At 33.5% G+C, this 11,732-nt stretch overlaps 1 protein-coding gene across 1 annotated transcript; it reads left to right on the forward strand.

Moving 5' to 3' along the window:
- The first annotated feature begins 1,184 nt into the window (after nucleotides 1–1,184).
- LOC114167291 (P-loop containing nucleoside triphosphate hydrolases superfamily protein) lies at nucleotides 1,185–11,336 on the forward strand. The gene is made up of 15 exons (XM_028052338.2): nucleotides 1,185–1,421; nucleotides 1,641–1,910; nucleotides 2,096–2,274; nucleotides 2,358–2,540; nucleotides 3,217–3,393; nucleotides 3,863–4,254; nucleotides 4,635–4,815; nucleotides 7,432–7,554; nucleotides 7,627–7,743; nucleotides 7,907–8,011; nucleotides 8,354–8,494; nucleotides 8,589–8,654; nucleotides 9,304–9,462; nucleotides 10,926–11,007; nucleotides 11,121–11,336. The coding sequence occupies exons 1-15, from the start codon at nucleotides 1,244–1,246 to the stop codon at nucleotides 11,174–11,176; spliced, it is 2,409 nt and encodes an 802-aa protein (XP_027908139.2). The 5' UTR covers nucleotides 1,185–1,243; the 3' UTR covers nucleotides 11,177–11,336.
- The last annotated feature ends 396 nt before the right edge of the window (nucleotides 11,337–11,732 follow it).

The raw sequence follows: 11,732 nt of genomic DNA on the forward strand, positions 1-11,732 counted from the left end.
TTATTTTTAAAATATTTTTTTTCTTAATAGCATTTTTAGTTCTTATATTTATATTAATATTTTTTATTCAATATGGTACCTATGTTTTTAGAAAGACTAAATATGATCTCTTGTAATTTAATTTTTTCTATCTTGTCCTTGACATTGGATCATAAACTTGTAAAGGAGAGTAACTGTATTAGAAAATTGTGTCATATATGACCAAAATGATGTAATTAACCCAAGACAAAATCATATCACTACTAACATCACCTTCATAATAGAACATATTTTAATCATGTTGGATTCTTAGATAAAGGTTAGTATAATTATAAAAGGATTAATGAATAAGATGGATCAGTAAAATCCTAAACTATAAAAAGGTGTCAACCAAGGATGACGATCAAGGATGACGATCTAGTCAAATAAAAGTCCATGAAACTATTATAAATAATAATTATTACATATTTATTTTACTCACGTATCTAATTTGAGGGTCAAAATGTCTTTGCAAATATCCTAACTTTTCGAGTGTTAGAAAGATCTTTTCAAGATACATCTTAAGAATAAAACTATTTTTTGAGAAGATCTTGTAGACATATATTTTTACCTTACAGGAACAAAAATGTTAGCTTATTATCTTCTAAACAACATTAATATTGATATAACGAAAAATATCACATTAAATCTCTTTTAAATAAATATAGAAATCACATTAAATAAAAAAATTGATTTATTGACAAAGTAAATTATTATTTTTTAATTGTACAATCTAAAATCTAAAATACATAATCTAATTTTTTTAATTATGTATTTTGAAATATAAAAGATTATATTTCAAATTATATATTTCAGAATATAAAATAAAAGTATACATTTTAAATTGTTCAATAAAAAATGTAAAAAATCAATATTATAAATTGCACAAAATCTGAAAAAAAAATTGTGGGATTGCAATAAGAAATTTATGAGAATGCAAGAGGAAAATGCAGGGAACAAAATATGAGGTAAAAAAGCAGTGAAATGGTAGGTAGAGAGATAATGGAGTCAACCTTAACGAGTTAGAGATAAAAAAATGCCAATACACTCACATTTTATACTAACCCATCCTTTTATGCAAGGGGAGTGTAAATAGTAGCGGACGACTAATAAAGCCCAATAAAGACGAAAACCAGATATAGGGCCCAACTTTGCTTGTTGCACAGTGGCTTCGTTCCCAGAAGAGAAATAAACGCATTTACGAAAAAACTGAAAACGCGGCGCCATGGAAGCAGCAGCGGTAGCAACCTCTCCTCTGAAGAAGCTGAAGCGGAAGCGCACTGTGGCAAGAAGCGATCCTGAACTCGAGCGTCTCAACTCGCTTCCGTGGAACTCTTCTCTTCCTCAGAACGACGACGATGGTGCTTTCTCCTTGTTCATTGGCACCAACGAACTCGAAGGAGGTTTGCTCTCATAAACAAAATTTTTTTATTTTTATTTTTACTTTTTTTTATTTAATGTGTGGATTTTATTAACTAAACTTGAGATTTAAGCATTTGTATTCTTGCTGATTCAGCGGAATGTTTAGTTTGTTTGCATTGGCGTCCTTGTAAGAACAGCGTTTGTTGTAGGTTTGCGATTTTCTGCTTATTTTATTGTGTTCGTGTTTTTGCGTTGCGCAGGTTTTCTTTCGCTCGAGGAGATTGATGAGGCGGAGTATGGTTTGAATATTCCTGAACCTGAAGATGGCAAGAGGAAGACGAAGAAGAAAAAATCTATACAGAATGAAGATGTGAAGAAACAGCAGCAAGATGGAGTTGATGGTGCTAGTAGTGACGAGGTCGAAGCTGAGTTGGACGAGAGTGTGAAGGCTAAAGAGAAGAAAAAGAAGAAGAAGAAGACGAAAAAGAAGGATGCTACGGATGGCCAGAAAGTTGAGCAGCCAGATGCTGGTAATTTCTTGTTTAATTTCAAATTAATCAATTAATTTGAAATTCTATGTATATATGTGTGTATGTGAATGTGTTAGAATGGTTGAATGTGAGTTTGTTGATTACTGAAATGGGAGTTGCTTGTGCAATATTATAAATTGAAGACAAGAAAGATGCATTTTGCTAATGGTTATATCTGCTTCTAGGTTTAGATGCTAATGTGGAAGATGGTAACGGTGAAGAGGACAATGATGAAACTGAATTTTATGCATGGAATGAGTTGAGGCTTCACCCTCTCCTAATGAAAGCAATTTGCAAGCTTGGCTTCAAGGAACCAACACCAATACAGAAGGCTTGCATTCCAGCTGCTGCTCATCAAGGGAAGGTTGTTTGAAGCTTTTCTTCAGGGTGCTGTTTTGATTTATATCCAATTAAATTTAATAAAATTATTCTGTGTGCATTTGATAGGATGTTGTTGGGGCTGCAGAGACAGGATCTGGTAAAACACTGGCGTTTGGTTTGCCCATTTTGCAACGCATTTTGGAGGAGAGAGAAAAGGATGCAAACATGGTTGAAGAACCTGGAAAGTATTCTCCTAAAGGAGTTTTGAGGGCTCTTATTATTGCTCCAACTAGAGAACTTGCACTTCAGGTACTTGCAAGGCTTTTCTCAATTTTTCATTGTTGTCAAAAAAATACTTGATTGTTACAGTGAGGTTTATATATTTGTTTTATACGATTAAGGTGAGAAGTGAGAGATTTTATGTTGGGTTTGTAGTTTGTAGTTTGTCGTAGTTGCAAACTTATTAATAGTCTGATATGGTTTAACTTAGCATTTGTAGAAGGAGTAACTCAGATGGGATTTACTTATAGCAATCCTTACGATAAAACTTTTATTAGGGTTGGTGGGTCATAGTTATCTAATGGAACATAACAAAATGGAACCTCCTGATCGCTGGCAACTGGTATTGCGTAATCTAGAATTTGGATTCATTAAAAAAATACTGAGTTAGACGTTAAAACACTTGCAGTAACTGGTGGGAGATTTTCTTGGTTATATTAAAATATGGGTCATCCAAAAATTCTGGTATCTTGTATTTCAAATGTTTGAAAGCTGAATTAAGTGCCACCAATGAAAAGATAAGAAAATATAGTAACCAAACTAAGTTACAATGTATTGATGTGTTTACTATGTTCATAAAAACCCAAGTTACTTAGAATATGTTCACTAATCCCAATTAAACAGGGAAATAAATCATGATAAGATGAGGAGATATGGTGTACCGATCCTTTAACAATGACTTTCTCATTTTTAATTGCCTTTTCAGGTCACTGATCATCTGAAAGCTGTTGCTAAGTATATTAATGTTAGGGTGACCCCTATAGTTGGGGGGATTTTAGCAGAAAAGCAGGAGAGACTTTTAAAAGCAAAGCCTGAGATTGTTGTTGGAACTCCAGGGAGGTTATGGGAACTTATGTCAGCTGGAGAAAAACATCTAGTTGAGGTAACTACCAATGCCATGCATTGAGAAGTTTGAGTATCACTGTATGCGAATCAATAACTTTTTGATGAATAATAATGCATTGTATACTTGACAAGCGGAAAAGTACTATAGAAAACTATAAGATACTTATCTGCACGATTAAATAGAAAAATAATGAAATCAGAAGAATACGAAGAGCCCCTAAGTAATACAATTTTTTATCCTTGCAAGCCATGATTAAGCATGCCAGTATGTATGACTTAGATCATTCCAAGAGTGATATGCTGCTCATTCATAGCTAAAAATTGTACTGTTTAATGACAATTTTTGCATGCTGGTTGTTGTTTGATATCATTTTTACAGATGCCTGTTTCATTATTGCTACATGACTGCTGCAGGATTGATGCAAGCTGATAAAAGAAATGCATTTATGTACTTCATATTGTATTGATTGAAAGTCATTTGTGATGTCGGCCATGTTTATTTGCAGTTACATTCACTCTCTTTCTTTGTGCTTGATGAGGCTGATCGGATGGTACAAAGTGGTCATTTTAAGGAGTTGCAGTCTATAATTGATATGCTTCCCATGTCCAACATCTCCACTGAAGATAATTCTCAAAATGTACAAAAAAGTTGTATTACAGTTTCTAGTTTCCAAAGAAAGAAAAGACAAACACTTGTTTTTTCAGCGACTGTTGCACTGTCTGCTGATTTTCGCAAGAAGCTAAAACGTGGCTCAATTCAAAAAAAGCAATCATCATCAGATGGATTGAATTCCATCGAAACTCTTTCTGAGCGTGCAGGAATGAGATCCAATGCTGCAATTATTGATCTTACTAATCCATCTATATTAGCAGCTAAGCTTGAGGAGTCATTTATTGAGTATGTAAACTCATATCTAAATTCTAGAACTAGAACTTGAGTTTTTTAGAATACATATTATTTTAGTGACATAATAAAATAATTTTTTATTAAATTTGCTATTTTTTTTATCAGCCTGAACTCGCTCTTGAATTTGGTGCAGTTTTTTTTTCATTCCTACTGTTGTGTTGGATTTCATAACCTGTTGGGCCACATGCTATTTTTTCCTCCTTGTGCAAATGAAGTTTTACTTTATCGTTGAGCATTTCTTCTAAATTCTAAAGTCTCTTGTTGAGCATTTTTGCTAAACCTTATTATTGATGATAAAGTCAAAAAGTAAAGTTTGCTATGACATGAAATGTCAGTTTTGTTTGATGATCAGCATTAATTGTTTTTTACAGATGCAAAGAAGAAGATAAAGATGCATATTTGTATTATATTTTGACTGTCCATGGACAAGGTCGCACCATAGTTTTCTGCACGTCAATTGCAGCCTTACGTCATATTTCTTCCATATTACGCATTCTTGGAATCAATGTTTGGACTCTTCATGCTCAAATGCAGCAACGAGCACGATTGAAGGTTTGTGTCCCGTTAAGTGTAAAATTAAACCATTCTCATCATCCAAATAGTTAAAAGCTTTTGGGATAGTTGGTTCATAATACAGTATTGGAGCTTATCTGGTCCTGAAATGGGGTCATTTGCAGATTCTGATTTTTTCTAATATCATTTCATACATGTCCAAATTCTAGGAATGAGAGGTGTGTTGAGATTAACCACATTGATTTAGAATGCAATCAAAATATTTGTTATAAGATTTGATGATCTTCTCCCCATTGGTTTGGCATACAGCCAAAATACTCCTTGAAAGACTTGAGCATTCCTACCTCCTAGAGCTAGCTTTTGGTCTTGAGTTAGTCTTGGTTAGTTTCTGAAATGGTGTTAGAACCTTTGTGGTTGTCTAGAAGTTGATCCTTTATTGTTCTTCATTCTTCTAACAATAAAAGCTCTACATCAAGGATACCTCATGCCCAAGGTGGTCTTGCGTTAGGGCACATGATAGAATTATAATATACTATTATTTGTGTCTTAACCTAATAATAGTTCAAGCTTGGTTGATTCATAATACGATTCCAGTCTTAATGTTAGAGCACCCAATGTCTAGGCTTGGGTAAGAGGGCCGTGTTTAGATGTCGCACATTGAGTTGGAATGTAACATTTCTCTTTTTAAACCTTAGGCAACCCTCCTCACATTGCATGGGAAAATGGCCAAAATATTCCTTGTAGGATTGGGCTATCTTCTCCCTTATCCTTGCCATTCTACCGCAGTTCTATGCTTCAAAGTCTTCTAGATAGTATAGGTCAGCTTTAAGTCATCAGGTAGCATTCTATTTCTCGATAGAATGAAAAGTTATTTTTTATCATTTGTTGAATGTTGCCCATAGAGTTGTGCTCTTGAATTCTGAGCACCATACATAATCTTTGAGTCATCAAGTACAATTCTGTTTCTCAATAGAATGCAATGTTCTATTTTATCATCGGTTGAAAGTTGTATCTGCAATAGGGTTGTACTTTTTGAACTTTGTGCCCCATACTTACCGTTAAAAGAATAGAACAGATGTCAAGCCATTCGTGAATCGTTATACTCATCAGAAGTTGAAGCTTCCTTCAATAAAAACCATTTGCACATCCGTAAAGAGGTCAGAAACATATCTAGTCTCCTTTAAAGTTGAGAAGCAGCAAGGTATCTTCAAATATGGGTGTATATTCAGCTCCAACTAAATGTACCAAAGGACAAACTATTCTCAGTGTCACATAGTTTGGCCTCCTTGATAGCAAGGTTTTTAGAACCATTGAAAGCCCTTCTAAAGTAGGACATGACATGCCCAAGGGCTGATAAAACCTCAATATTATTCTGTAGAATATATACAAATGTCTTATAATATGTTAGATTATTCACTAGGATTAGTTCTATTTCCCCCTTAGGATTGGTTAATGTGTTTCCTTATCAAGATTTGTTTGCATAATTAATTTTATTACAATTTAACTAAGAAGCATAAACAAGGATTTGTGCTCTGGATTTTATTAGTGTATAGGAAAAACTAATGTACCCCTCAGCTAGAAGGGCTCCTCACTATGTTGAAGGGTCATTGTATGCAACGGTACTCTTGCATACGCAAATGGGATGTCTGGATTCAAATCCATGACCAACCGGTTGCCAAAGCACAACTTTGCCACTTGCCTGGGGTCACCTATGATTTTATTTGCATTTATTGTATTGAAATACATCCAGGTTAAAATCAGTTTAATGTTTTATTTTCATTTCTTCTCTCTTCTTCCTCAATTCCCAAAACCCCTCTAATGTCAATTATGTCATAAGCCATCTTATACAAGTGTTACAAATTTCAATAGATTCTGAAGTAGAACAACACAAAACAAACTTCAATATAATGATCAATATGAGGCCTCTTGCTGAAGGTTGTTTGTGTTTATCCTATTCCTCTTAAACATCATTGCACAGGAAAAAAGGTAAGAGCAAGAGTCATGGATATTGGGTACCTATTTGGCTTATGAATGACAGACTGTTCAATATTTTCTGGGGTTGTAGTAGGTCCATTAACTGTGATGGTTTTTATCTACGAAGAATCTGCTCTTGATACCCTAAGAGAAGAGCATGAAGAATTATTTATAGTGTATTGTCAAAATTATTTAGGAATCCCAAAAATACTGAAGTGAAATAAAAATAGAATATCCGACTGCAATTGTTCCAATTAATTGCATGATGTGATTCTCCTTAAAGCGAGGTTTCTGATAAAAAGACTTGGCTTCAGAGCTTTGTATGTTCGTATGATTTTGAAAGAAATCTTTGATAGTAAGTAATGAAAGAAAATAAACTATAAGATCCTGAGTCCAAACTCTTGTTTTGAGGATTTAATCAATTAATGCTCTTTGACTTATTTTCCTATTTTTCTTTTCTGCAAATAAAGTGAACCTAGTTATTCATATCTTGAGTGTGTATTATCCATCCATATGTGTATTGTGGATCTAATTTGTCTCTCCTTTCATGGGGCATGACTCTCAGATCCTTGAAATTGTGATTACATTAATTATCTTATTACTGAGTAATTTATCCATTTAATTGAATATTGCGTTTTATTTCCCTCACCATTTTGTTGTCTGCATGCTGGTTTAATGTAGGCCATGGATCGCTTTCGGGAAAATGAAAATGGCATACTTGTTGCTACAGATGTTGCTGCCAGGGGTCTTGATATTCCTGGTGTTAGAACTGTTGTCCACTATCAGCTTCCACATTCAGCAGAGGTATGCAATACCTTGTTTCTTTGATTCTTATATTTATATATGTGAAATCTCAAACTTGTTTCTTATTTTTAGGTTTATGTTCATAGAAGTGGAAGAACAGCCAGAGCCTCCGCTGAAGGTTGTAGCATTGCTTTAATATCACCAAGAGATACGTCCAAGTTTGCTTCACTGTGCAAATCATTTTCTAAGGTGCCTTTTGGTTTAATTCAAGCATCTATAGTAGAGACATTAAACAGTTTATGAAAATTAGATAAGATATGTTTTTGAAGAAAATGAAATAAATTTAAATATTCTTTATATGAAATAAGTCAGTAGTTCATGCTGTTTCATGGTCTCGGTCATATATGTACAGGATAACTTTCAGCGGTTTCCTTTAGAGAACTCTTACATGCCAGAGGTCCTAAAAAGACTGTCTCTTGCACGACAAATAGACAAGATAACAAGGAAGGATTCCCAGGTATACTGATTCACACCTAAATTCATGCTGATTAGTTTTTGGACTTTATTCATGCAACTCCTGTTAGTTACTTGAACAAATTAAGTCACCTTTGAATTTTTCGTTTTTGTATATGATTGAAATTGGTTTTGAATTCAATTACCCTCCGGCATATTTTCTTATATGTCATTACTTTTCCAGGTTAAACAGTTAAATTTATGTTTATCTTTGTTACCTCTTTTTTTACGTTTCCTCTATATTGAGTCTATGATGAGTATAGTTGTAGATTTATTAGGTTATATCCTTGTCTATTTTTCATGTTAGGAATGTTATCCTTGTCTATCTTTATTTTTCTTATTGTAGGTAAAGGCGGAGAAAAGCTGGTTTGATCGGAATGCTAGCGCAGTTGAATTAGTTACTGAAAATTATGACAGTGAAGAGGAGCAAGTGAACAAACATAAGCAAATGAAAGCTAGCTCTAGACAATTGAAAAAATTGCAGGAGGTTTGAAATTCACCTAAGAAATTGAAATTATGTATAGTTGTTATACCCACGTGTTCCAAATTATTTAATGCTTTATAAATCCCACAAATTGCAGGAGCTCAATATGCTGATTTCTCGCCCATTACAATCAAAATCATTTTCACATCGGTATTTAGCAGGGGTATTATTCTTATTTTGTTTTTATTTCACTATGCATTTGCTTTTATATGTTATTTAGAAGTAGCACAGTGATTGACTGGCTGGTGCAACGGGAAGGCAGGAGGTAGTGAGCATAAGGATATTGATTTTATAATTTTATAATGCATTGCAGATATATATATATATATATATATATATATATATATATATATATATATATATACTATTGATCATATGTTTTTTAGTTCAACTTATCCTAAAGTTGGATTGGGCTGCTTCTAGTAATATGGGTGAAGTTGCAAATTGGTTGGAATATGCAATTTATCCAAGGACTTAAAATAAAAACTTCTACCATGCTACTAGTATGTGGCCCATATAAGTTCCAGTGTCTTAAAAATCATAATTATATTCTAAGTACCAGTCCACTTGTTACCTTATCTGTACACAACCTGTATAGGTTTAATATTTCTTTATAATGAAAAAGGATTGTTGGCACTTTAAAATCGGATAATGCCTAAGGTTGGCATGTTCACTGATAATGGTCATATATGCCTTAATATTTCAAAATTGTTTAGACATTATTTTGAACATATTTTCCATAGTTTATTTTTCTTTCAACTTTTACCTTGAAGGATTTAGGATAAGACTCTAATGTATTACTCTCTTCCCAGTCTGGTGTCACACCCCTCATGCAGGAGCAATTGCAACAGTTAGCAAGGCAAAAACTAAGTGATCACCAGGGTTCTACTCTTGGCAAAAAGGGAAAATTGGTTGTGATTGGTCAAGATTGCATGGATGCACTTCAAGCTCTTCGAAGTGCTGGCGAAGAGGTATACTAATATTGTAACATTTTTCATACACTAGCAATTTGCATTGAGCTATGTTGTGGATGTTGAAATTCTGACATCAAATGAGATTTGCTTGCCTGATGTCTAAGCTCAGGATTCATTTGGCTATCTTTTCATACTCTTGGATATGAGAAATGCTCTTCTAAAGTGGTTAATTCTAGGAAGCATGGTAGATGCACACACAATTTGATTTGACTTGGTCATGTATTTACACCCAAATCATTATTAAAATAGTTTGACTTTGGTAACAACTATCCAATGGACCCACCCCTATAACATTGTAGCGTATAATTTGATGATAGTGCATAGCAGTTTTATATTGCTACTTAATCCAAATTTAACTCGTTATTTGTAAGAGTGGACTCTAGCTTCTTGGGTCAGAAACGTCTGGAATTTATTTATAGTAGTATAATGTTCAGCTTACTTTAAGATTGAGCTAATATTTTTGTTCCTTTTGTTTATCCTTTTGCCCCCTTGTTAATATATAGAAATTTGTAACTGCTTAAAGTTGTGTGTATAGTAAAATTATTAGTACTAAGTATTTTCCTTAAGTATTATTTATGTTGAAGTACCACTTCCTAAGTTGAACAACTATCTACAGACTTTTATGTTTGGTATGAAGGAAGCTCAAATCATAAAAATGCAATTTTGAAAGATTACATCTTCTTGGAATTTTTCATTTAGGAATTTAATCGAACATTAAGAAGGCGTTAATTTTTCACTTGATTAGTTGATTATGATCCGAGACTTCATAATAGATAAATTACTATTTGAATTACCCTATGTTATGAACAACTTCCTTTGGTGAAACTACCTGTGAAGTCCAAAAACATAGCCAAAACATGGGAAAGTGTATATAGAATAATTCAATCAAGGTTAAAACATTATTAATAACCAAATAACATTCCCCTCGTAAAGAGGACTTAAACTAAATATGAATACTAGAAACCTTGTGAAGATGAAAGTGATGATGAGCGATTCTTCTCCTTCCTTCTTCACACTCAAGGTAGTGCAAAACTAGAGTTTCTAAAATGTGTTTTCTAATATTCGATGCTGCAAAAACCATAGGGAGACTAATTATTCCTTTCTTTTTATTTTTTTTTAATTTCCTGCTCTTTCACAATAGTGAATTTGGAGGTCACTGCCTTGGCACGCATTTGGATGCTGACACTAGATATTACTTGGTCAGAAAACAAATTTTGCATCCGTGTTGTCTGTGTCATGCATGGCATTGCGATTTGGTTGCCATGTGCAAATAGGCCGTACTTGGCGTAAACAGTAACTTGATTGAAATTTAAAGACACTGAAAAATTAAAGGCATCACACCAGCTTGTAACTGACAAAAACATGGACTAGAGCTAATTACTAAGCCCTAAAACAAATCTTCAAATCGCACTATCATATGACTTGATTGAAATTTTACTCATCACCCTTTTTCCTCGCAGGTGCGAATGGATATCAAGGATTTGGCCGGAAAACAGAGAAATGTGGAGAATTTAAAAAGGAAGCGAAAAGAGGAGAAAAAACGTGAGTTTTAATCTTAAATGTCTTTTCCTTACTAAATTAGTTATTAATTTCCCTGATTAACGTTTATGCTTCACGTTAGTGAAAACACTGAAAACTCTGGCATGTTGTTCCAGGTTTGCGTGATCAGCGTAGAAAGCAGAAGAAAAAGCTAAAATACGGGGATGAATAGAATTGTATACATAACTGAGCCATTAGGTAAAATTTTGCTCCAACCAAAATTTTCATAAGTTGTTGAATATATTTAGTACAATATTCTGTATCGCGAGTGGATGTGATCATGTGATTGAGTTTATATTATTTCAATGGAAACCCATTTTCGTCTCTGACTAGATTGCTGGCACAGACTCTTGGGACCTTCTGGGGGTTAACATAGCTCGGAATTTGGCCTAATGTTTTTACTCTTCATTAAGCAAATGCTGAATATTTTGAACAAATCTAGGTAAGTAATTTTGGCTAGGGAGGAAGACTAGCAAAGGGGCATATTTAGCTTCTCTTTCCTTGCCAATCAAATATACAATTATGTCATGTTTACACTAAAATTAAGATGCATGCAGTGTAACAGCTGAAACGTCAAGACAATGTATTTTTGAAAAATTAGTTATATTACAAAAGTGTTTTTAATTCAACTTATTTTAGGATTTCATGTAAACCAGCATGCACAAGTGAAAGCTTCTTTTATTTTTTAAAGTTGCTTTAGTTTTTTTTTTTAATAATGAATTACTGAA

Source organism: Vigna unguiculata, chromosome 10 (genome assembly GCF_037176805.1).
Source record: "Vigna unguiculata cultivar grain cowpea cultivar isolate G323 ecotype 2 chromosome 10, ASM3717680v1, whole genome shotgun sequence".
Taxonomy (NCBI): domain Eukaryota; kingdom Viridiplantae; phylum Streptophyta; class Magnoliopsida; order Fabales; family Fabaceae; genus Vigna; species Vigna unguiculata.